Source organism: Equus caballus, chromosome 11 (assembly GCF_041296265.1).
Source record: "Equus caballus isolate H_3958 breed thoroughbred chromosome 11, TB-T2T, whole genome shotgun sequence".
In the NCBI taxonomy this organism is placed as follows: Eukaryota; Metazoa; Chordata; class Mammalia; order Perissodactyla; family Equidae; genus Equus; species Equus caballus.
Genome location: NC_091694.1, coordinates 48,144,463 through 48,169,033, shown reverse-complemented (window position 1 = coordinate 48,169,033; position 24,571 = coordinate 48,144,463). Strand labels below are relative to the sequence as shown.

General features: G+C 59.7%; 3 protein-coding genes across 8 annotated transcripts in view; 2 read left to right on the top strand and 1 right to left on the bottom strand.

Moving 5' to 3' along the window:
- Positions 1–2,018: 2,018 nt before the first annotated feature.
- On the top strand, positions 2,019–5,982 carry GGT6 (gamma-glutamyltransferase 6). Of its 2 annotated transcripts, XM_070226480.1 has the most exons (5): positions 2,019–2,072; positions 2,441–3,219; positions 3,821–4,023; positions 4,112–4,225; positions 4,538–5,982. In XM_070226480.1, exons 2-5 carry the CDS (start codon positions 2,906–2,908, stop codon positions 5,557–5,559), a joined length of 1,653 nt encoding a protein of 550 aa, XP_070082581.1. In that variant the 5' UTR covers positions 2,019–2,072; positions 2,441–2,905; the 3' UTR covers positions 5,560–5,982. The 2 variants fall into 2 exon arrangements, with proteins under 2 accessions (XP_070082581.1, XP_001504782.5); XM_001504732.7 differs by lacking the exon at positions 2,019–2,072 and having other exon boundaries at positions 2,995–3,219.
- Positions 5,983–6,397: 415 nt separating this feature from the next.
- MYBBP1A (MYB binding protein 1a) lies at positions 6,398–22,468 on the top strand. The gene is made up of 26 exons (XM_005597680.4): positions 6,398–7,137; positions 7,323–7,418; positions 8,140–8,223; positions 8,311–8,385; positions 8,478–8,585; positions 9,513–9,688; positions 9,849–10,016; positions 10,133–10,250; positions 11,604–11,899; positions 12,178–12,288; positions 12,901–13,026; positions 13,227–13,394; positions 13,488–13,593; positions 15,298–15,394; positions 15,504–15,655; positions 16,029–16,112; positions 16,193–16,342; positions 16,438–16,611; positions 16,715–16,872; positions 18,070–18,322; positions 18,480–18,605; positions 18,686–18,754; positions 19,413–19,526; positions 19,736–19,837; positions 20,811–20,947; positions 21,115–22,468. The coding sequence occupies exons 1-26, from the start codon at positions 6,931–6,933 to the stop codon at positions 21,935–21,937; spliced, it is 4,278 nt and encodes a 1,425-aa protein (XP_005597737.1). The 5' UTR covers positions 6,398–6,930; the 3' UTR covers positions 21,938–22,468.
- SPNS2 (SPNS lysolipid transporter 2, sphingosine-1-phosphate) overlaps positions 22,335–24,571 on the bottom strand; it is a 36,202-nt gene continuing 33,965 nt past the window's right edge. For all 5 annotated transcript variants that reach the window (XR_011423068.1, XM_070226478.1, XM_023653291.2 and 2 more), the window contains one exon: positions 22,335–23,970. Coding sequence is in view for 2 of the 5 variants with exons in the window: in XM_070226478.1 (XP_070082579.1) it covers positions 23,505–23,970 (466 nt within the window). In the remaining 3 variants the exon portion in view is untranslated. The remainder of the gene's footprint in view (positions 23,971–24,571) is intronic.

The window sequence follows — 24,571 nt, the reverse complement described above, 5'->3', positions numbered from 1 at the left end:
AGCCTAAAGATTCTGATTTAATTATTTAATTGATCTGCCTGGGTATTAGGAGCTTGCAAAGCTTACCAGGTGATTCTAAGGTACAGAATCATTAGGATAAGTTTGAGAATTCTTAGGGTGAGAGAGTGAATGAAGGAATTAATGAGGAAATGAATAAAGGCATGAATGAATCTACAGCCCTACACTTCAGCCTTAGAGCCACACTGTGTTTGTGTGTGTGTGTGTGTTTGCAGGCGTGGGGATTATCCACAGCATTTTAGCATGTGAGATCGAGGCCCATAGAACAGAGAGGAAGGGACTCATGTTTTTGGAGGGTCCACTCTGTACTGGTCACTGGCCCGGATGCTTTAAATGTATTTCCTTGTTGAATTGTCATAGCAACCCTGGAAGGATAAACAGTGTTGGACCCTATTTTACAGAAGTGGAGTCAGGACTCCCAGAGGTTAAACAGCTCGCCTGAGGTCACACACTGAATCAGTGGCAGGAACTGGACCAGATTCAGATCTCCAGAAGCCAATGCCATTCCCAGCTCCCACTAAAATGAGTGGTTCCATCTGCCCCTGGAGCCGCCTTGGCCTGACCCCCGTTCACCCCCAGAGCCTGGCTGGCATCTCACGGGAGCTTAGCTAGCAGCCATCTCTGGGCGGGTAGGGGCAGCTCTGTCCAGGCCCAGAGCTGCAGCAGTGAGAAGGCCCACAGAGGGAAAAGTCCCTGGAACCAAATCAGTGGAAGTTTTGGGCCCAACAAGCTCATCGGGACACAGCTCTAAGAGCAGAGGAATGTTGGCTGGACAGGGGCCAAAGAGTCATGTCTGCTGGACAAAGGGAGCCCGAGCTAGGAGCCCAGAGGCCAGGCTGAGGATGGGGCAGGAGATGGGGGCAGCACAGACACACAAGGTTCCCAACCGCCTTTTCTTAGGAAGGAAGGACTGACCTTCACTCCCAGATTATAACCTTCCCACACTGTGTTAACGGGAAATGAAATCAAATTCTTTTATGAAATGAGAGCAGATGTTAATTGTGATCCCCCCCCACACACACCTTTGGCAAAATAAAAAGGTGGCAACTGTACACTGGTATCTCCATTTGATTGGTTGGTTTGTTTTTTATTGGTCCAAGAAATCAGAAAATCTGGAAACCAAAGTTTTCTCTAGGCATTTGGGGGTGGAAACCAGCTTGTAGAGGGCTGAGAGAAAAAAAAGGGAGGCGAGGAAGTGCAGACAGCAGGGGCACACGATGATCTTTTGTAGATGGGTGCTACTCAAAGTTGGTTCCTGGCCTGGAGGCAGCTGCATGACCTGGGGGCTGGGTGAGCAGACTCCTGGCCCCTACCCCAGACCTACAAAGTCAGAATCTCTGGGAACAGAGGCCTGCAGTCTGAATTAACAGTGATTCCGGTGTTCATCATAGAGAACCACTCCACAGCTTGTGAAGAGGCCCAGAGAAAGGGAAGTGGCTGGAGGGCCGAGAGGGATTAAGGGATGATTTTTATGGTGGTTGTTCTAATGCAGAAAATACTTGAGGTTTTTTTCCTTTAACTTTTTATTGAAACACAATATACTTCCAGAAAAGTGCGTGTGTCGTAAATGTGGATGCACTTTCACAATCAGGAACCCATGTAACCGACATCAGATTAAGAAACCAGCATCGCCTGCACCCCAGAAGGCCTCTTGTGCCTCCCCTAGTCACTAGCTGACTTCTAATGGCAGAGACTAGTTTTACTTGTTCTTGTACTTTATATAAATGGAAGCAAATAGTATGTGCTCTTTCGGGTCTGGCTTCTTTCACTTGTCGTGTTTGTGAGTTCCACCTGTATTATGGCATACGATTGCAGCTCGCTCCTTCTCCCCTGCAGAGTATTCCATCGTGTGCCTGCGCCACTCATTCCTCTGATGACGGGTGGGTGTGTGGGCACGCTCCGATTTGGGACCATTCCGACTAGTGCTGCTATGAACATCCCGGGACATGTCTGTTGGGTGCACGCCTAGGAAAGGAATTTCTGGGCACTCGACCCTGCTTAAACGTTGTTGAGAAGGAACTAATAAGAAAACACGAAGCTACAAGAGAGAAAGGGTCAGTGAGAGAGTGAGGTCCCCGGGGAAGCAGGAGGCAAGAGGTGGGAGGGCTGGAGCCAGGAGCAGAGGCGGGGAAGGGCTTTTCCATTGCAGCAGGTGGGGAGGGGAGAGCAGCGTGGACCACAGGTCTGTAGTTGGGGGTGGTTATGGGGACTCCTGTGTCGGCTGTGACTCATCTGTGGGAAGCAGGAGGCAAGATGTGTGCTAAGAGTGCCATTCGGAGGGTTCGGGGTTTGAGGCATGGGAGACGGAGGTTTGAGGTAGTCATGGTAGAGAGTGGTCAGCAGAGGGATGACTAGAGAACGGATGAGACTAGTCCGTAACTAGTCCTGCAGCACTCTCTGAGGCTGTATGCTTTTGCCACAGAACAGGTTCTTGCTGTGCATCCCAGAGTGAAGGAGCTGGGAAACTGGTGGTTTCCGGGCTGGGCCTTGCCAAGAGGTCTGTGGCGCCACCTGCTGGACAGGAGCCACATGATGTGCCCTTCGTCACCCAAGTTGCTCCCCAGATAGAGAAATCTGGACCCCTGAAGTGACTTCAGGCTGAGCCCTGCCCCAGCCTGGCACCAGATGCTCCCATACCAGAACCTAGTCACATGCTGAACCCTGATCCAGGCCACAAGGTGACTGTAGTTCTAATTCGAGCTCCACTGTCCATAGATCAGAGTCCTGGATAGGCCATGGGATCCAGGGCGCCATCCCCTAAAGGGAGGGGACCAGCGGGCAGCCTGGGTCTCAGGCCTGTGGCCATGGCCCTAGGACCGGGCTCCCCCTACCTCGCTGAGCTCCGGCTCCTGGCGGGGTCCGCTGCCGGGAGCAGGCCTGTGCCCTAATGGGGCAGGCTCACAGGCAGCCTCCCTGGCCCAGTGTTCTGCCCAGACCTGTTCTAGATTCCACACCACCCTTCCCCAAGGCTGCCTCCACCTCCCACCCGCCCGGCTCCGGCCGGGCCTCCACAGACTCAGCCTGGAAAGCTGACAGGCAGGAGGGCTGGGGCGGGCACGGCGGGGCCATGGAGCCCACAGCAGGGCCTGTGCGCTACCAGAAGCTGCTGCTCTGGGACCCAGGCCTGGAGTCTGAGGAGGAAGAGGAGGGGACAGCAGAGACACTCATTCTCGACACTTGGAGGCCCCAGGACTCCTCTGGGTGAGTCAGGGAGGGGTCTGGGCACCCAGCAACTCAGGCCTGAGGCTAACAAGTCTCTCCCTCGGGAGCCCCTCGGTGGGGCCAGGCAAATTTGTCTCGACTCAGCTCCAGGAAATTGAATGCCAGGAACCTAGGCTGCAGCCCCAGACCTGGCCAGCACCGTCAACCCAAGGTCTGTGCATCTGAAGAGATACTCGTGCCAGGCCTGCCCTGCCAGCTGCCCTGTCAAAAGTTCCCAACCCCCACTGCTGGTGCAAGAGGCACCTGCTGGGCAGGTTGGACCTGGCTACATACACCTGGCTGGGCCCTGCTCCTCAGGCCTGCCAAGACCCCCTCAGGCCTCCTTCCCGACTGGCCCACCCTGCCTCTCCAACCCCCTCTCCAGAGACTTCTTCCCTAGCTGTCCTCAGTTTCCCCAAGCTCCTTCCCAACTCCATGTCTCCATCCGTGCTGTGCCCTCCGCCAGGAGGCCCTCCTCCTTGGTGAACTTGTACTTCTCCTGCAAGCAAGACCAAACCTTGTGGGAAATATTCTCTGGGGTCTCTTGGGGCTCTTGGGTGTCCCCTGCCCCAGCTCTGGCTCAGGACACCCCTCTCGACAGGAACGAGGTTGGTGGCCTGCCCGGAGCCTGGGCCCGACTAGTCGCCGCCCTGCTGCTGCTGGCCGTTGGCTTCTCCCTGGCTGTGAGGCAACTCCACACCCAGGGTGGCTCCACAGAAACCCTGGGCTCTGTGGCCCCTCCGCCCAGCGGGCATGCCCACCACCCCGGAGTATACCACCATGGAGCCATCATCAGCCCTGCAGGTCAGTGCTGGGAGCAGCTCAGGGGAGGGGAGGAGCCAGGGTCACTGGTCCCAGGCCCTTCCCCGTGACAGTCCGTTCCTTGTTGCAGCCACATGTTCCCACCTGGGCCGAGAGCTCCTTGTTGCTGGGGGCAATGTCGTGGACGCCGGAGTTGGAGCAGCTTTGTGTCTGGCAGTGGTGCATCCTCATGCCACAGGGCTAGGTCAGTGACCCACAACCCCAGAGACCCCAACCCTGGGCCTGATGGGTGACCTAGAACTCAGGGAGTCAGTGGCCCTGACCTCAAGGCTGGTGAGTGAGCAGGACCTAGGACTTGAGCAGTAGCCCCAAACTTGGCTGTGAACCTTGATCCCAGGTCCATGTGAAGTTCACCCCAGGCCTGGTTATTGACCCCTGGCCTAGTCAGGAACTCCTGATCCCAGGCTAAGTCAGTGACCCTCCATCTGGGGCTACTGAGTAACCCTGACCCCAGTTAGTGCCACTGACCCCTGGGTGACCCCTTTGTCTCCCCCAGGTGCCATGTTCTGGGGACTCTTCTACAATAGCTCCTCAGGCAATTCAACTGCCCTGACGTCAGGCCCAGCCCAGACCCTGGTCCCCGGCCTGGGGCTGCCCTCCGCTCTGCCTACCCTGCGCTTGCTGCACACACGCTTCGGCCGCCTGCCCTGGCCACGCCTGCTGGTGGGCCCAACCACGCTGGCTCAGGAGGGCTTCCTGGTGGACGCACCTCTGGCCAGGGCTCTGGCAGCCCAGGGCACAAAGGGCCTCTGTCCACTCCTTTGCCACACTGATGGGAGGCCCCTGGGCCCTGGGGCCCGAGCCATCAACCCCAAACTGGCAGCTGTACTACGCAGGGCAGCCCTCGCCCCCACCCCAGACCTTGCTGGGGAGGCCCTACTGGGTCTGCTGGCCAGAGACCTGGGGCTGGAGGGACCCTCAGCTGGGCCCATGCCCACCTTGGAGCCAGCACTGCAGCTCCCTGTGCCCCAGGGCATCCTGCTCACCACCCCCAGCCCCTCAGCTGGCCCAGAACTGCTGACACTGCTGCAGGCGGCCCTACACTCCAGAGGGCCCAGCTCTGACCCCTGCCCACCACTCCTTCAAGCAACGGTGACCCCCGTGAGCAGTGTCCTGGCAACTGTGGACAGCAGCGGCTCTGTGCTCCTTCTCACCTCCTCGCTCAACAGCTCCTTCGGCTCTGGACACCTGTCCCCAAGCACTGGGGTTCTACTCAGCAACCTGGTGGTGAAGTCTGCACCTAATGTCTGGGCCTGCCCCCTCATCCTTCATAGCAGCCTGGATGACACAGAGGCTGATGTGTTGGGGCTGGTGGCTTCAGGGACCCCCGCAGTGGCCAAAGTCATGACTCGTACCCTGCTCAGCCACCTGGCTGGGTCCCAAACCCAGGCCCAGCAAGGACCAACAGAGAGCCCCAGCATTTGTGGCCAAGGGACCCTGCTCCAGGTGGCAGCCCATGCAGAGCATGCCCATGTCTCCAGTGTCCCCCATGACTGCTGCCCCTTCCAGGGGTTCTAAGCGGGGAGAGGTGTCTGGCAGGGGATGGGGCGTGGGGTCTCGAGCCTGGAGGCAGTGGCAGAGCAGGCCCAGCAGCCATGGAGCACATAAAGAGTGTGCATCAATTATGTGCTCACTGCTGGCTCAGGGCCTCGACCTCTGGCCCGGTCAGTGACCCAGACTCGAGTTCTGGCTCTTTTTTCAGCTAAGGAAACTGAGGATGATACGGAAAGAGCAGCAGGGCCTGGGGCCAGCTCTGAGTTTAGATGCAGCCCTGGGACGGACAGGTGGAAGAACGCCAAGCCCCTGCCTAGGCTCTGGGCCCCAAGAGCAGGGCAGGCAGACTGCAGGCTATTGCTGGCATCTCCATGCTCCCCTTCGGGCCATCCTCTGCTGATCTCCCTCAACTGGGCTGGAAACAAAATAAAGATCAAGTCTCCTGGATGCCATGTGCCATTTCTGCTTCTTAGTTAATTTCCCATCAGCCTTTGAGGTGCCTGGTGCCAGGGCTTCCCCATGGCAGCACAGGAGACCCACATCCAGAGAGGCAGAGCCGGGGCTGGTGTCGGTCAGCTCCCCTGCTCTGCGCACCTTCTGCTTCCTGGGGCACCATACATACGGTAAACCTCTTACTCTCAGTTTCTAAAACATCCAGCAGCGCAAGGAAGGGTCAGGAAAAGGTGCCCAGGGGAGCACAGCTGAGTGTGTGGGATTTTAAGGTAGGGGTTGGGCCTGACCTCCCCCATCTCCCAGAGAGCAGGGGGCTCTCTGGACTACAGCCCTCCAGAGACAGCTTCTCAAGCAGTCTCAAGCGGGTGCACTCCTCCCCTCATTGTAAAAGGTATCTCTCATTTAACAGAACTCTTGACCCCACCACCTCCATCTCCTGCAAGCAGAGAAAATTCTGCCCCAGCTCAGTTAAAGGTACCACCATCTGCCCAGTTATTTTAGCCCCAAACCTGGCATCCCTCTCTTTTCCTCTCCCCCGATATCCATCACCCCCCTACCGGCTCCAAGTTAGCTGGAACCCGACCTATTCCCGTATTACGTTGGCCAATCCACCACTGTTTCTAACTGTGCTTCCTGCTTCTGCCTTCGCGCTCCTACAATCCATCCCCCACACAACGGGAGGACGATCTTTTAAAAATGTAAATGGGACCAAGGCTCGCGCTTGCATGAAACCCTCCAATGACTCCCCACCACACACAGAATAAAACCCACACTTATCTCCCGGAGCGAGAGCAGAACTAACTGGGCCGGCCCCGCCCCTAGGCCCCGCCCCTAGGCCCCGCCCCCGCCCCGGCCCCGCCTCCCAGGCGACCCAATCTAGTACGCACGCGCCGCGACCTGACCTGGAAGAGTTTGTCTTCGGAGCCCACGTGTTCGGGGAGCATGGCGGAGATGGAGAGTCGGGACGTCGCAGAGCCCATGTCTCTGGGAGAGGCGACAAAGAGCGGCGCCCGGCCTGCCGACCCGCATGGCCTGCTGAAGCACAGTCGCGAGTTCTTGGACTTCTTCTGGGACATTGCGAAGCCGCAGCAGGAGACGCGGCTTGAGGCCACGGAGAAGCTGCTGGAGTATCTGCGCACAAGGCCACAGGTATGGTGGCAGGCGTCCGCGTAGATCCCGGTAAAGATGTGGCGGCTGGCTCCAAGAGTTGGGCTGGGGAGGGGGCACGTGATCGCGAACCTGGATGCCCAGGTGAGCGCGGTCGGGGTGCGGGAGCGGGCGAGTGCGGGACGGTTTTTCTCACTGGTCGACCGGAGGATGCGCTTGGTTCACAGGGATCCGAGATGAAGTATGCTCTGAAGCGCCTGATCACTGGGCTCGGGGTCGGGCGAGAAACCGCCCGGCCCTGCTACAGTCTGGCCCTGGCACAGGTGAGCTAGTGGCTCCGGGGAAGGGGCCCAGCCATGCTGGTCAAAACGGTGAGGGGTGAGGGGAGCAGATGTCTCTGCTGCAGGGGAGGAGCCAGTGGTCCGAGGGAGAAGTTGCGGGTGGCACCTGAGCTGATGGGAGGCGTCCCCACGTGGAGGTGGAGAAAGTGTGAGCAAGGCTTGTCTGCAGAGAAGCCCAGGCAAGTGGGGCAGGAGAGTGAGCAGTTTCCTTTTTGTACATGGGTTGACTGGCCTCTTAGGTACATTTACTGGGAGTAGAAAGCTTTGGGATGCGTTCCCTTACATCTGCAAGGTTCAGGGCCCTCTGCCCTGCAAGGAGCACTAGGCTGAGGAACTTGGACCACTGGAAGAGCAATAAAGATCCAGTCCTTTAGCATCAGCCTGGGAGGAGCTCAGAGCAGGCTGTGGGGATAGTGTCTGGGAGTCTCAGTCTAGCAACCTAGGGGCCAAAGGAGGTAGTTTCTGAGCCCCAGGGGGCATGGGGCAGGGAGGCAAGATTCAGCTGCAGTGGAGCAGCAGAGCTCATCATCCGCACTGCTCAGAGGAGAGTGAGCAGCTTCAGAGGCATGCTTGGGGTGGGAGCCGGGGCCCAAGGCCCCTGGGCAGAAGTTGAAGGGAGAAGTGGCAGGGAGTTGAGGTCTGCTGCGGTGTGGCTGGACCACTCCTTGAACCCCTCTCTCTCTTCTGCCACAACTCCTGGCAGCTGTTACAGTCTTTCGAAGACATACCCTTGTGCAGCATCCTGCAGCAGATCCAAGAGAAGCATGACCTGCAGAAAGTTAAAAAGGTGAGAGCTGGTGGCCTAGGGAGGTCAGCAGCCCCAGGGTGGGGAATCCTCCGGCCCTTCTCACTGGTGCCTGGAATCCTTTTCTAGACAATGATGAGACCCGCTCTCTTCGCAAACCTGTTTGGGGTGCTAGCCCTCTTTCAGTCAGGCAGGCTGGTGAAGGTAAGAGCTTCGGGGGTACAGAGGGTATGGGGACTGCCTTGGGGGGCAGTGGCATGCCCTGCTCATACCCTCTCCCCCTCTGTGGGTACCAGGACTCGGAGGCACTGATGAAGTCCGTGAAGCTGCTCCAGACCCTGGCCCAGTACTACAACCACTTGCAGGAGCAGCCCCAGCAGGCGCTGGTGGACATCCTCTCTGAGGTACGTGCGGGCTGACCAGCTGTGGGACCTCGGGCAGCACTCCCTGTTATAGAAACATGGAGAAGGCTGAGTTCATACTCTCGAGCAGCACTATCCCATAGAAATATAAAAGTGAGTAACTTGTCATCTTTAGTAACTACCTTAGGAAAGGTAGAAAGAATCGAGTGCAGTTAGTAACATATTCCACTTCGCCTAATGCGTCTACATACAATCAATATGAAACATTGTAGAGATATTTTACATTTTTTGTTACATTAAGTCTCCAAAACCCGGTGTGTATTTTACATGTACAGCGGGTCTCGATTCAGGCTTGCACATTCCGTGTGCTCAGTAGCTACGTGTGGCCAGTGGCTGCCATATTGGGCAGTGCAGTTCTAGAATAGCGCCTGGCGTGCGGCAAGTATATTAAACATGTTTGCGGCAGAGCTGACCCCTCAGGGGCCCCCACTGCCCTACTTGAAAAATAGAGGTAGGCTAGTACCTAGAATCCTTTGCTCCTGAGGAAAAGACAGAGATTGGCACCTCCCAGGCAGGGGCTTTCTGCACAGTCCAGGCTGCAGAAGCCAGAAGGACCTGGGTTCAAATCCTAGCTCTCCATTTGGGGTTTCTTGCATAAGAAATAGGCTAGTCCTGAAAAACCCGAAAGAGGAATAATTAAAAGGGTAGCCCTGCGCCGGTTAGCATCAGCGGGGTTCTTGTTGAAAACTCAGATTCCGGGGGCTTGGGAATTTGAGATTTGTAACAAGTGGCCCTCTGGTGATTCTGATGCCCAGCAAGGTGGATTGTAGCTCTGCTGCCTCAGGCTGGCACTGCCAGGGGCCTCATGGGAGCCTGGCAGGTGGAACAACCCAGAGGGCTGACCCCAGGGGGAAAAACAAAGGATGCCATGAGGAAGCCACCCTTCCTCAACCTGTCTCCCCACTCCAGGTCCCAGAGGCCACGTTGCAGGAGGTCCTGCCAAAGGTCCTCAGGGCTGACTTGAATTCAGTCCTTGGCTCCCCTGAGCACCTGCAGCTCTTCCTCCTGGCCCAGCAGAAGGTGCCCACGGAGCTCGAGAAGCTGATGGGATCGGTCAACCTGTTCTCAGATGAGAACATCCCCAGGTGAGGGACTTGGGTGGGTGGGCCCTCCCTGGGGCCATGGGGCTGCAGCTGGCCCTCAGCAGGCTTGCAGTGCAGCCTGGGGGTGTCCCTGCTACCCCGGGCGCCCTGGCCCTTGTCGGTTTGGTAGGTGCCCCCTGAGTCCCCTCTGCCCCCTCTGCAGACTGGTGACGGTCCTGAAGATGGCCGCTGCCTCTGTGAAGAAGGAGCGCAGGCTGCCCACCGTGGCTTTGGACCTGCTCCGCCTGGCACTTCAGGAGGACAAGTTCCCGCGGTTCTGGAAGGAAGTCGTGGAGCAAGGGCTACTGAAGAAGCACTTCTGGCCGGCCAGGTGCGTGTGGCACTCGCTGCGCTCCACTCCGCTGCTTCAGTTGTTACATGGGGCTGGGCTGACAGTCCACCCGGGGAGCCGAGGGCTCTGACCAGGCTCTGTCCTCTGCCCCTTAGCTACCTGTGTTTCCGCCTGCTGGGCGCAGCCCTGCCTCTACTGTCCAAGGAGCAGCTGCAGCTGGTGATGCGGGGGGACCTGATCCGACAATATGGGGAGCACCTGGTCACTGCTAAGGTGGGTGCCGCACCCTGCAGCCCAACACTGCCATAAAGGGCCTGGCAACCAGGATGCTTCCTGCCAAGAAAGGGGCTGGGCCGCCTCAGGCGTCACTCAGCTTCTGGAAAAGAGGGTTGCTCTTTGCTCTGGTGTCAGTGGTCTTCCTACCTCAGTGGCCCCGTCTGGGAGGGCAAGCACAGGTGCTGTTGGCAGGGGCCTGGGACCTGGGTGTCTCTTCCCTCTGAGTAAAGTCAGCTGCCTGAACCCCGTCTCCTCTCTTCCTCTCTGAATGGAGTTTGGGCAAGGTCAGCCCCTCTGCCCTCAGGCCCCTCAGCAGAGGCCTGTACAGCCAGGAGTCCGTCAGACCTCCCGCCACCCCCAGGTGGTGTTACAGTGAGACTAGCCATCATCACTGACGTTTGGAGCATTTTCCGCACGCCCCACACTCAGCTAAGCGCTTGACAGGAGAATCGGTTGGTGGTTAAGAGCCTGGAGGCCCCAGAGCAGACTGTCGGTCTGGTCCTGACTCCACCGCTCGCTAGCTGTGGGACCTGACACAGCTGGCTTCCCTTCCCTGTGCCCGCCTGTCCTTGTCCGTGAGACAAGAGGAGCAGTATCTGCTCAGAGCTGTTGTGAAGATGAGCATGTTAACACGCACGGCACACAGGAAGTGCGGCTGCGTTCCTGCATTTCATCTTTACAGCCGGCTCCCGAGAGCTGCTGTCCCTGGTTCCTGGGTAAGGGAGCGGCTCAGAAAGTGTAGGTCTGTGATCACGAGTGCGCACTGGGAGGCCAGACCAACTGGGTCCAAATCCCAGCTGCACTGCTCGGAGCCCTGTGACCCCGAGAAGTTACTTCTAGGTGTTTTTGTGCCTCATTTTCTTCGTCTGGAAAATGACAAAGGGACCCAGTGTAGAGGGTTGTTACAGAGGTTAAATAAGCTGCTGCATGGGTGCACATTGCACAGAACCTGGCACGAAGTGAGCACTTGAGAGGTGGCAGGTTTTGAGCCCCACAATGACACAGCTAGGAGCTGGCAGAAGTGGGGCTTGAACACACAGCGGTTTGATGGCCCAGTGTGGACTCTGAGCTGCTGCTCCTTCCTGCCTCAAGCCTGGAAAACAGCTTCTCCTGATCCAGTGGGAGGCGGCCAGGAGGGGCCTTCTGGGGCCAGAGGTGTGGAGGCTGGAGCAGTCTGATGGAGGCAGGCCTTGCTGCTGGACAGAAGCGTTAGGGCGGGAGGGTGCCGCAGCCTGGCTGTGTACGGCTAGGGGGCTTCTGAGCCCTGGTTTAACCTGTTGCGGAAGAGGCTGGTGGGACTGTTGGACCCCTCCAGGCTGGTGACCCCAGTGCTATGCCTGACTCTTGCAGTTCCCGAACCAGTTCAAGTTTGCCCCAGAGATGAATGAGTACGTGGGAGCCTTCCTGGAAGGCTGCCGGGATGACCCCGAGCGGCAGCTGGCCGTGGTGGTGGCCTTCACGTCCATCACCAACCAGGGCCTCCCGGTCGTGCCTACCTTCTGGCGGGTCGTGCAGTCCCTGAGTGCCCCCGCCCTCAAGGGCTACGTGGCCTGGCTGCGGGACATGTTTCTCCAGCCCGACCTGGAGTCCCTGGTGGACTTCAGCACCAACAACCAGAAGAAAGCTCAAGACGCTTCACTGCATGGGTGAGTGGGCCTGGCAGGGAAGGGCCCCTGGGTGCAGGGCTGGGGTCGCTGAGCCCGAAAGCCTGGGCTCTCCTTCCCACAGCGTCCTGTTGCCAAACCACAGGAGGGGAGGAGGGGAGCCTTAGCTCTCAAAGAAGGCCTCAGTTTTCTTATTTATGGTCCCACGCTTGTGATAAGCAGTGGGGAGATCATGGTTTTCCTGTCTGCAAGATAGGGCAAAGGAGTACCGTTTTTGCCACCTTTCAGTGTTTTCTGTGACCTCGCCTCCTACCCCGCAGGCCTGAGCGAGCTGTGTTCCGGCTACGCAAGTGGATCATCCTTCGCCTGGTCAGCATTGTGGACAATGTGCACGTGGAGAAGGAGGAGGCCTTGATTGAGGAGGTGGCCAGGTGCGAGATGTGCTTGAGCCCCAACTCCCCATGGGTGGGGGGCCAAGAATGGGCCCTCTTGCCTAGTCCTAGTTTGGATCCCCCTGGAGCCAGAGCCTTGGGGTCAAGTCACCCGTGGGGAGCAGGCCACCCTTTCTTGTCCCTCACACAGAAGGGGATTTAAAGAAATGCCGTGGGAGCCAGAAAGTGTGGGGCTGTGGGGGCCTGAGAGGCTCTGGCTAGCTCCACGTGTTCCGCAGGCAGCTTTTGCACATTGATGGTGTCAGGGAAGCCTCGGCACCACCCTCCTCTTGCCAGCTGCTCCTCAGCCCTGGCCATAGTCCCCCGAGACGGGGCAGCCGTGCGTCTGCAGAAGCGATGGTGTGACTTGGCTGAGGTTGCACAGCCTCGTGCCTGTCTTGGTTCCCAGGGAAGGGCCCTGGTTCTCGCCCCACTTTGGGCCAAGCTGTGTTCAGCTGGGATCCAGACCTGCGAAACGTCCCCTCCTTTTCATCGCCAGAGTGGCTCCCTCCTCCCTGGCACCACGCCCTCAGTGCTGCCGTCCAGGGAGGGGCTGGGAAAAACAAATGGCCCTGCCTGAAGCAGCGCTGGCTACTCTCCCACCTTCCCCAGGTTTTGCTTTTTCCACGCATTCTTTGAAACGAAGAAGCCCACCCCACAGATCCCGGAGACTGAGCAGCGGTTCTCCTTCCCTCTGGAGAGCCGGGCCCGAGAGGTCGTCAGCGGGGCATTCTTCAGGTGGGCCAGGGGCTGCTCGGGGGAGGTCTGAAGGTGGGCCAGCCAGGTGGGAAAGTGGTCTTGAGGACATGTGCTCTCTCCACTTCTAAGCTGGGAAAACCACAGGGGCCCCGTGAGTTCCAGTGGCTCTGGGTGTAGGGGGGGATACAGGTGGCTGTCTTCACTAGCCCAGCCCGTGACCGCGACCCAACCCTTCCCAGCCTGCTGCAGACCCTCAGCACACAGTTCAGGCAGGCGCCGGAGCAGACCCGGGATGGGCAGCCCTGGACCTACCGCCTGGTCCAGTTCGCAGACATGCTGTTGAACCACAGCCGCAACGTGGCCGCCCTGACGCCGTTCACGCCACCCCAGCGCCAGGCCTGGGACCGGTGAGGGGGGCGGGGTTTCCAGTGGATGGGCAGGACACTCTGGGGTCTGATATCAGCAGCAGTGCCCTGAGAGCATACCCATCCTCATCCCAGGATGCTGCAGACTCTGAAGGAACTGGAGGCCCGCTCCTCAGAGGCCAAGGCCAAGGCCGCTGCCTTCCAGCACCTGATACTCCTCGTGGGCATCCACCTCTTCAAGGTACAGCGGCCTGGCAGGGAGGGGGTTATGGACCTGCTGTCTAGGGCGTGTCAGGCTTCCTCCTGAGAGGCTTGAGGGCTGAGTCCAGCCCGTGGACAAGCTGTGAGCGGCCAGGGAGTTGAAATTGGCAGGTTTCCTAGGCTGATTGGTCCTGGGTAGAATTACAGCCAGAGAAAAAATCACTCCATCTTCTTACTGGGCACCAGCTACGTCCAGAGCTTTCCACACGTCGTCTCTTGTTTCCAGTCCCCAACACGGTGAGGCAGGCACTTCCTCCTGTTTGTCAGGCGGGGCAGCTGAGACTCAGGCTAAGTCACTTGCCCCAGGCTATTGGCTGGGATCAAACATGGGGACCTGACTCCACTGCCCCCCAAGGCCGTCCAAACATGCTTTACAGACCAAGGCGGGCTGTAAAGGAGAAGCCCCGCCTTCCCGGGAGGGCCCTCCTCTGGCAGACCTGGCCCCCACGGGTCAGCTGCTTCTGTGCTGGTGGTCCGTTAGGAGAGGGGCCCCGATTTTTCTGTTTAACTCACCCCTCCCCAGAATCGATGGTGATGGGTTGAGGTTAGTAGGTTTTCCTCCGTCGCTCCCCAGCACCGGCTTCGTTGCCCATCGCTATACTGCTCACGGCGTCACTCGCGCTTTCTAACAACAGGTTCTCTGGAACCAACTGTCTCCCTTTCTCTACTTCCCACTGAGAGGTTTTGGTCACATTCGGACCTTAGTGCCAGCAACTCTTCTGCCCCTCGTGGTTTCTCATGAACTCTGAACCCTGGTTTCTCCAGAGGTTTTCCTCTCGCTTTGCATGAGGCTCCTACGGGGCTGCTTTGGGTCCTAAGGCGCTTGAGTAGACCGGGCTCACGGTTTCTCCCTCTGGCCTCTTGGCTGCGGTTTGGGCTTCCAGGCCTCAGGGACCCCGAGTCCAGCCCATGGACAAGCTGTGTGGGCAGTGTTGGCCACGATGTCCTTCGCATCCGTGGCAGTGCATCTCTGATAGCAGCAGATTGTGACGATTATGGGGCACATTTGGGGCCTATTGTAGACCCAGGGATCTCTGAGCTTGACTGGAACCCGGGTGTGTCCAGACGCCTGGATGAAAGATGGCCAGGGCTTTGGGCTCCTCTCCAGCCCTTCACTCTACCACCTCTGGGCCACACGTCGAAGCTGCCCACTGCATTATGAGGGAATAGCCTGCCCTTTTGGTACCATAGATCGCACAGGATGTTTTCAAGAGGGCCCCCCCTGAGTCACTGGTTGGCGGTTGGAGTCTGGGCTTATCCCCAAGTTGGGTTTAAATTGGCTTAAATTTAATTAATATAAGCTAAGTTCATTAAAACTAACGGTTCTCAGTTCTTTCTCTGTGACGCCAAGTCAGGTGTCGGGGGAGTGATCTAGAATTACGAATCGGGAGGCTGGGGCCTGCTGGCTCCCTATGGCCGTAACCCGGCCGTCCCTGTCAGGCTCTGCCTCACTGGGCGTCCATGGGCAGGTTGGGCTCCATGTTCCCTGAGGGCTCTCAGATCCTATGACTGTGTGTTAGGTGTAAGAGGTCATCTGCTCTTGGGCTGCCCCCTGGGGTCTGGCGGGGTCCTCCATTCTGGATTGTGAGAGAGACTGGCTAAGGCAGGCTGGTGGCTGGAGTGTTCTAGGTCTCTGATGCCAGCTGTTCCTTGGGTTACCCCCTGATTTCTGTCCTGCCCACAGTCCCCCGCAGAGAGCTGCGACCTCTTAGGCGACATCCAGACCTGCATCAAGAAGAGCCTGGGGGAGAAGACCCGTCGGACCCGCTCCAAGGCCGTCAGTGGGTCATCGCCCCTGGGGCAGGGCAGGCGGGGCACGTCCTGGGGACAGCAGGGACCCGGGATGGCTGGCGGTTCTCTGCCCGGGCTCAGCCCTCTCCCCGCTTGCAGACCCCCAGGAGCCACCGTGGGTGGAGGTGCTGGTGGAGATCCTGCTGGCCCTCCTGGCCCAGCCTAGTCACCTCATGCGCCAGGTGGCCCGGAGTGTGTTTAGCCACATCTGCTCCCACCTGACTCCACGTGCCCTGCAGCTAATCCTGGATGTGAGTTGAGGCCTTTGGGGAAGTGGGTGCCGGGACCGGGCTCTCCAAGGACCGGGCGGCACCGGGGCTGCCACGTCACCCCATCATCTTTGTTTTAATCTGCGGAGTGGGTGGGGGCCTCGCTCAAACTGCTGCTGTGCAGGCCTGATCCGAGCGTGTCTTGGCCTCGTCGGGTCTGTCCAGGAGGTGCTGGCCCTGGGCACTGGAGGGTGTGGCCGCCTCTCCTGGGCTCCGTTTACCTCCCTGAAATGGGACCTTTTGGTGAAGACTGGACGGGGCACGATCAGGGAGTGTGGTCAGGAGAGCCCAGTGGTCTGAGGAGGGTTAAGGGGCCAGGGCAACAGATGAGCCAGCTGTCTGGGAATCCCCTCAGGTGCTGAACCCTGAGAAGAGCCAGGACGAGGACGACAATGTGGTGGTCATGGATGATTCCGAGAAGCAGCTAGAGAATGTGGAGGTACTTGCCAGCAAGGGGCAGGGCAGGGTGGGCAGACACGCGGTGGGCAGTGGGAAGTGTGACACACCTGCCACCCACAGGATAAGAGTGAGGACAGCGAGGACAACAAAAACTCGGAGGATGAGGAGTACAGTGACGAGGAGGAGAGCGATGAGGAGGATCGGGATGGAGACGTGGACCAGGGCTTCCGGGAGCAGCTGATGGCGGTGCTGCAGGCAGGGAAGGCGCTGGTGAGCAGCGGGAGCCAGGGAGGGGCTCCCCGACCTGTGTTTGCCTGCATCTGCCCACAGAAGGCCAGGCTGCTCACTGGGCGTCTGTTCTTTAGGGTGGAGTGGATAGCGAGGACGACGATGAGGAGCTGGGGGATGAGGCCATGATGGCCCTGGACCAGAACCTTGCCAGCCTCTTTGCTGAGCAGAAACTGCGCATCCAGGCGCGGAAAGATGAGAAGAACAAGCTGCAGAAGGAGAAGATGCTCCGGCGAGACTTCCAAATCAGGGTGAGGCTGAGAGCCGCAGAGCACCACCATTGTCCTCCACAGCCCACCCCCACCCTCTGCACGCACTCCCACACTTGGCTAAGCCAACCCGTCCCGGCCACAGGTCCTGGATCTGATCGAAGTGCTGGTGACCAAGCAGCCTGAGAATCCCCTGGTCCTGGAGCTGCTTGAACCGCTGCTGAACATCATCCGGCGCAGCATGCGCACTAGCAGCACCAAGCAGGAGCAGGACCTCCTGCACAAGACGGCCCGCATCTTCACGTGAGCACGGGGCAGGGCGCGGCGGGGGCTGTTGGACAGACCCCAGACTAACACTCAGAGGAGAACCAGGCCTTTAGGGCTCCAGGATTCCGAAGTGGCCCACCTGACTCTGGAATCGCTGCTCTGCCCTGGGGGCACATGGCACTCAGTAGTTCACACCGTCCTTGATGCTTAGCACCAGCTTTGTGCCAGACCCATGGTCCCCCAGTCCCATCCCTGCCCTCAGGATCACTGCACTTGGGAAACCAGACCAGTCGTCCAACAGAGACATCCTGGGACTATAGCAGGGGGTGGATAGGAGATACTGAAGGCACAGAGTGGTGGGGGCCCCTAACCCAGTCTCCTGGGAAAGGTGACAGCAGTGCTGGGAGCTGTAGAGTTCATCAGGCCTGGAGCCCACAGGCAGGGCAGAAAGGCGGGTCCAGATGGAAGCCAGTCAGACGCAGCTGGAGTATGAGAGGCCTCGTAGATCGACTCTAGCACTATTGGGGAGCCACAGGGGTGTTTTCAGCAAGACGTGGGCAGGGTGGGGTGGCGGGGTGGGCTGTACCAGAGCAGGGAGCCCAGCACGGAGGCAATGGCAGTGAGACGGCAAGGAGACAGTGCAGGCGGCAGGCACAGGCCTGCCCTCCCTCCGGAGCACAGAGGTCAGGGAGACGAAGGCCAGGGGACTTGGGGTGCCGAGAGTACAGCATAGGGCGGATGGGGAGGCGTGATGGACAGTGCACCCTAGCTTGTCTCCCAGGCCAGCCCCAGGCCACACTTTCTCACCTAGTTCTCCTGCCACCTGTTTGGACAGCGTTGACTCTGTTGAGTGTCCTGAATCTCGTCCCGACTCTGTTCCCAGCCCTGCGGGGCCACGCTGGGTTCTGAGCACACAGACCCTGGTCGTGCCTTGCAAAGGGTCTGGAAGCTACTGTCCCACAAGAGACAGGTGCAGACGGGAGATGTGGACCAGGTCTGGGGCGTTTGGCCGATGGTGCAGCCTCAGCCCAGGAGCCGGTTTCCCCTCTGGCAAATCCGTGGGTGGTCCTGTGTCTCCCTCGGCAGCCCTGGTCAGGTCCCTTCTCTCCATGTCTGTTTCCCTGCCTGTGAAATGGGACTCAGGGTCCCTGCTCTTGGGGTGGGCTCTGCTTGGCAGGGAGCAGGGGTGGAAAGGGAACGTTGGCACCAGCTGTGCCTCTTACTGCCCCACAGACACCACCTGTGCCGCTCCCGGCACTACTGCCATGACGTGGGCAACTACATGGAGACTCTGTACAGCCAGGTGGAGCGGCTGGTGCAGCAGGCCGGCCACCAGGCCGACTCCTCCATCTCCCTCTACTACTTCAATGCCTCCCTCTACCTCCTGCGGGTCTTGAAGGGCAACAGTGCTCACGGGTCCGTCCACAAGACCCAGAGGAAGGAGGAGGCTGGCCTTGACGCCAGCACCAAGCCCAGGGGCCCAGAGGTGAGTGAGCCAGGGCCCCCACCCATCTCACAGGTGGGGAGCTGAGGCCATGACTCCCGCAGGACCCACCTTTCAGCCTTCTGAAGGCAGCCAGCCTCTGCCCCTGTACCAGGGACCCCTCTCCCTGGCATCACACCAGCTCTCTCACGTGACCCAGGCTCCCAGCTCTTTCGATTTGAGCCTCGTGACCCCAATCTACTCGTCAGCGCTGAGCTCCTTCCTGACCAAGCGCAACAGCCCGCTCACCGTGCCCATGTTCCTCAGCCTCTTCTCCCGGCACCCGGTGAGTGTGGTAACAGCCCACCCCTGGGGGCGCCTGCTCAGCCCAGTCCCCATTTCCCAGCCCTGTCATTGCCTCCCTAGGCGCTCTGCAAGAGCCTGCTCCCCGTCATGGTCCAGCATGTGACAGGCCAGACACGGCCCCGCCATCAGGTGAGGGACTTCCGGATCCCAGCCCAGGCCTTCGGGGTCTCCCACTTGACTCCTCACTAGCTGGCTATTTGTGAGGCCAAGGGATAGGGGTGAAAGGGGTGGCCCACTACTGCCTCTCTCACCTGCCAGCCCTTCCCCTGCTCCTATAGGCACAAGAGTAGCTCTGGGGGCAGGGGAGGGGCAGATTTGCTCCCACAGCTGCCACTGCCCGTGTGGCCTGAGCCCTCAGCTCCTTAGAGTTCACGCTCCAGCCTACACAGAGGAATCCCCTGGCGGTTGGTTCAGGTGCCAGGCTGACAGGGACAGGCCTGTGGAGGCTGGAGGAAGATGGCACTGAGCTAGTCAGAGGCTCTGGAAGTGTCTCAGCCTGAGGGGCTGCCAGCTCTATGTAGCCGGGAGCCCTTGCTGACCCCCAGGTCCCAGTTCCCCCACTTGCCTGAAAAGAGGGCACAGGAACAGATGCTTAAGGGGCCCAGAGCTTCTGTGGTGACAACCCAGGCAGGTCAGACCCCGAGCAGCAGGCAGCCCCCACAGAGAGCCTGAAGTTGTGGCCCCTCGGTGCCCAGCAGGCTCCCAGAGCTCTCAGGGTCCCCTTGCGGTCCCCTAAGCCTTGCCACAGCACTCCAAGGCTTCTGGTGACCACATTCCCCCACCCCAGGCCCAGGCCTGCCTGCTGCTCCAGAAGACCCTGCCCACGCGGGAGCTGAGACTGTGCTTTGAGGACCCCGAGTGGGAGCAGCTGATTGGCCAGATCCTGGCAAAGGTCACTGAGGTAATGGCCCCGGAGCTCCCCTCCCACACCCCCATCAGGCGCGGTTCTCTGGGAACCAAGGCGCGAGGATTACCAGGCTCCTGATCCTCGGGTGGTGTCTGGTTGCCCGGGAGACGTGTCCTCCCTCGGGGCTTTGGTCTCTCCTACGGGAAATGGAGAGGCTTCAGCCAGCCCTCCAGAGCGGCTCAGCCTGGCCGCCTTCTCCCTAGAACCTGCGGACACTGGGTGAGGCCCAGACCAAGTCGGAGCAGCAGAGGGAGCTGTCCTCGGTGGAGCTGCTCAACGTCCTCTTCAGGACCGTCCACCAGGAGGTGAGCCTGGCGCTGCGGAGGGACGTCACCAGCACACAGAGGAGCCAGTCTGAGCAGAGGCTAGGGGGTTGGTGGGGGGCCACGTGGGGCAGGTTCCGGGTGGCTGGGTGAGGAATCTGGGCAGTTTCTATATGGGTGGCTGGAGAGCCATGGGTGAAGGAGAGCCACTTGGGAGGGGAGAGTGCCACCGCCGTGCGTGGCAGGGTGGCATGAGGGTGCGCTGCAGCCAGAAGGCTGGGACGGGGCGGGAGGCGGCAGACCACGGGAGGAGAGGAGGAAGATTCCCCGTGGGCAGCTATTAGGAAGGAGCCCAGGTTTCCAGGCGGGTGCGGGGGCCTGAGATGCTCATGGGCCATCAGGTGGGACCAGGAGACAGCTCCGGGTGAGGGGTTCCCCAGTCTGGCCCAGAGGGAAAGGTCTGGGAGTCTTTAGCATAGAAACTGGTTGGAGCCCACGGGCAGGGCGAGCTTGCCCAAGGCTGCTGGAGGGAGGAGCCGAGCCTGGGCTGGGGCCTTGCAGAACAGCCGGTGGGCCTGACAGACAGGGGTCAGCCTGGTAGTAAAAAGCCAGGAGAAAAGGGTGTTCTGGAAGTCACTGGGTTTCAAAAATAACCCACTGGCAGGGAGAGTGAGACAGGAAGGGCTTTTGCAGCCCTGAGGCCATCGCATGGTGCCCTTAGAGGTGGGCCGGCCAGAGCCACTGAGCGAGGAAGAGTGGGACGTCAGGAGGTGGAGAGCGGGCCTTCTGGCTGTGGGAAGGGGGAATGAAGGTGGCATCTGGGGCTCTTTTTTTCTCCTGAGGTGAGAGAGACTGGTGATTTATAGGCAGAAGGAGTGGCTGAGGGTCCCGAAGAGAGCTTGGGGTCGCTGGAGAGACACTGACTGGGCAAAGGTGGGAGGACTGGGGACCAAGGGCTGAGGAGAGGCCCTGCCTCCCCTCCCCACTGCAGCCACAGCCTTCTGCCCCTCTGCAGAACCTGACCACGGACCTGACCGCCGTCCGGGGCGTGCTGCAGAGCCGACAGGCGAGGCTGCAGCAGGGAGAACGCGCAACCGGGTCTGGCCGCCTCCACAACCTCTACTGGCAGGCCATGAAGACCCTTGGAGTCCAGTACGTCCGGGGAGGGGGCCACAGCTTGGGGAAGGCTGGAGAGACCCTTGGGCTGCACGTGCTCGGATATGGTAGCTTTGGGCAGCTTGGGTCCCACAGGACCCTGGAGGTGGCAGTCACTCCTGCCCTCACTGGACGCTTCCTTCACTTTGCTCACTTCCTCCCAGGCGCCCCAAGTCAGAGAAGAAGGATGTCAAGGAAGTCCCCAGTGCCACGCAGAGCCCCGTTAGCATGAAGCGGAAGAAAAAGGGATTCTTGCCAGAGACCAAGAAGCGTAAAAAACGTAAGTCGGAGGGCACCATGCAACAGGATGCCACCAAGCCTGCAGTCACCAGTGGGAACCAGCCCCCCAGCACTGGCAGGAAGAGGAGGAACAGGGTGAAGGCCAAGTTCCCAGCTCAGTCCCAGGTGAATGGGACTCCTGCCACCAAGAGTCCAGCCCCAGACCCCCCTGCCACAAGCCCCAGCACCCCTGCCAAGACCCCAAAGCTGCAGAAAAAAAATCGGAAGCTGTCCCAGGTAAATGGAGCCACTCCTGTATCCCCCACGGAGCCTGCCAAGAGTCCAGCCCCAGACCCCCCCGCCACGAGCCTCAGCACCCATGCCAAGACCCCGAAGCTGCAGAAAAAAAAACGGAAGCTGTCCCAGGTGAATGGAGCCACTCCCGTGTCCCCCATGGAGCCTGCCAAGAGTCCAGCTCCAGACCCCCCTGCCACGAGCCCCAGTACTCCTGCCAAGACCCCAAAGCTGCAGAAAAAAAAACGGAAGCTGTCCCAGGTGAATGGAGCCACTCCTGTCACCGCCACGGAGCCTGCCAACATAGAGGAGCATCAGAAGGCTCTCCCCAAAGAGTGTGTCTCAGGCAAGTCGCCACAGTCCACGCTGCCACGGAAAAAGGCCAGAGTGTCTTTGGCCAGCAGGAGCCCCAGCCTCCTCCAGAGTGGGGCCAAGAAAAAAAAAGTGCAGCTGAGGAAGGGGAGAAAGCCCTGAAGGCAGGCCCAGCCCCTCAGCCTCTCCCCCATCTGCCCTGAAGACTCCTATTTTTTCCACCATGATTTTAATAAACAAGCCACTGTGTACTATCTTCTGGCACTGGGGGGAGTGGGTCGGTCTGCTGCCAGCCTGCCCGGAAGTCCTGCCACAGCAAGCACAGCCTGGTCCCTTTCCCACTGGTCCCAGGGGGAGCAGAGACCCTGGCCCTGGGCTGGACCCTGCCTCTGCTCTCTGGCCGGCACACACTTGACCTGTGTGGAGCTGGGACCTTGGCTCCGGGCAGTGTGGGCCAGGGCTCATGTTCAGATGGGTCGCCCACATTGGCTGGGCGCACGTGTGACCACTCCTCATGTCCCCCCATCCCCGGGCTGCTTTGCTGTGGGAGCCACCAGGGCATGATTTAAATAGGTTTATTTCTTCATTTACAAGAGGAATCTATTTGGTTTCTCTCTTAAGATTCTGAGATTCACAATCAGCAGCTCTAAAAAATAAAGGAGCAGTTTGGCTTCCGGAAGGAAGAGGAGGCAACACTTGGACCTGGTTCTTGTACAACAAGAAAACATCGCTGGGGCCCCAGTTGAGGCTGGGGTGGGAGTGGAGGCCAGGCTGGTCTTCGGGGGATACCTCCCCCAGCCCACCCCCTTGTTAGGCCCCCAGGGTGCCCCAGAGCTCGGCGGGGAGTGGGTATTCCACTAGCTTACATACCACTGAAGCCACGCCAGCCACTAACTATGGGGCAAAGCATTGTCTAAGCTGGCTCTCAGGGTTTCCTACTGGCCGCAGGGGCCCCCAGACCAGAACCACCGTGATTCCAGCACATTGCAGAGAGGGAGTGGAGCAGGGAGGCTAGGATAAGCTCTGCCAGGGGGCAGGGGTCTGGTGTGAAGTTAGCAGCTGCTCTCTGGTGTGGTGCTGAGGACGAGCATGGGGCAGTCAGAGGCTGGGGGAGTGGTGGGCCGTGTGGAAATATGCGTGAGAGCAACAGCAGCCAACGTTTGGTTGGAGGTGGCTCTGGGGTGTTGGCCTCGCCCGGTGGGCCTCAACCTCCACCAGGCTATTCCCTGGGACAGGAAGCTGGGTGGATGGCTGCTTCCTCTGGCAGCCAGCACCCTGGCTACTGCCCTATGGATTCTGGGAATAGTCCCCTGGGCTCTGCTCCTGGAAAGGGCCCGGCCTGGGGGCAGGAGGTGGTTCTTGGCTTCTGTGGGGGGAGTCAGGGAGGAGATGGACAGCAGAAATGCTGCAAGGGCTGGAAGGAGCCCTGTAGGAGTGGGCAGCCCCCAAGGATCTCAAAGCCTGGGGATACAGGTGGTATGTAGCTGCCACCAGGGCCTTCACCCCTGGTGATGCCAGCTCCCTGTTGGGATGGTCCCCACTTGGGAGACCTCCAAGCGGACAGCTAGCTCAAGGCAGTGGAGACAGATGTCCTCCAGAGTGACCAGCCAGGCTGGGAAGTGCCCAGTGACTTGAGTGCCCACCTCTGCCAGGTTGAGTCCAATGTCCCCAAGGTCAGAGGCCCAGCTGAAAGGCTGTGGTCCTCGCACAGCAGGCCTTTCGGGGAGCCTCAGAGCCTGAAATGCCACTCTAAGGCCTGGGCCACCTCTTCTCTGGGTGGCCCAGGAGCTGGTAGGTCTTCTAAGCTGTAGACAGTGCCATGCCTGGCAAGCTGCGTGGGAAAGTCCAGCCCCCTGGCCCCGCAGTCCGGTGAGGGCAGGGACTTGCCCAGGATCACATAAGCTGGTGTCAGGCCAGGCTCTCCCCACGCACCCACTAGGGGCCGTCTTCTCCCTGGGCCCCTGGGGCCGGGAGTCTGTCCAAGCATGTGGCTCCAGCACTGACAGCCTTCCAGGTTAGTTGAGGACACAGCCTCTTCTTGGAGCCACGGCCACTCAGGAGTCCCAGACCAAAGAGGGCCAGTGGCCCGCTGTGGGTCACACAGAAAGCTTTGGGACAGCCCAGCAGGGCCAGGATGCCATAGGACACCTCCCAGACTAGGTGAGAGCAATGGTTCTTCATTATCCCAGTGGCACCTGGAGGGAGAGGGTTAGAGGTCAGAGGTGGGCCTTTGGGAGGGGCCATTCCAGCTTCCCTCTTTTCATTATTTTCCTTGCTGTTTGGAGAAACAGGCCTTTCTCTAGGCTCTGGGGGCATGAAAGGGTGTAGGTCTACTGGGGCCGGGGTATGGGGGCAGTGACCTTGGGTCTCACACTGCTGGGAAGCTACAGCCCCCAGAGGCCAGGCCCAGAGGAAGGTCAAGGAAGGAGCTGGCCCCTGGCACCTCCAGGAGGAATCAGGAGACAGAATCCGGGACAGCAGGCAGTTCTGGCCAGCCCCAGCCCTGACCTATGCCCCCAGCCCTTCTGAGGAAGGAAGGGGGAGCTGATTTACTGGAAGAGGGAGCCTGCCCCCTCCCATGGATCCACCAGTCAGTTGGGCAACATTTCAGGAGGAAGACGAAACCCAGGGCTGGTGGGATGTGCTAAGGCAGGAGGTGACTCAGGAGGAGCTGCTCCTACTTTCAGAACATCCCCCAAGCGCTGTGCTGAGTGCTCCCTCTCCCCCGGCCCTGGCCCTTCCCTCCCACAGGGAGGCCCAGCCCCAGCCCCCCACCCATGGCCCACTCACACTCAC

Coding starts and splice junctions, on each gene's coding strand:
- GGT6 (XM_070226480.1), top strand. CDS start 2,906: ATGGGGCAGGCTCACAGGCAGCCTCCCTGGCCCAGTGTTCTGCCCAGA. Junction 3,220..3,820: donor AGGCCCCAGGACTCCTCTGG/GTGAGTCAGGGA, acceptor CCCTCTCGACAG/GAACGAGGTTGGTGGCCTGC. Junction 4,226..4,537: donor TCCTCATGCCACAGGGCTAG/GTCAGTGACCCA, acceptor TGTCTCCCCCAG/GTGCCATGTTCTGGGGACTC.
- MYBBP1A (XM_005597680.4), top strand. CDS start 6,931: ATGGCGGAGATGGAGAGTCGGGACGTCGCAGAGCCCATGTCTCTGGGA. Junction 16,873..18,069: donor AAGACGGCCCGCATCTTCAC/GTGAGCACGGGG, acceptor ACTGCCCCACAG/ACACCACCTGTGCCGCTCCC. Junction 19,527..19,735: donor TCCTGGCAAAGGTCACTGAG/GTAATGGCCCCG, acceptor CCTTCTCCCTAG/AACCTGCGGACACTGGGTGA.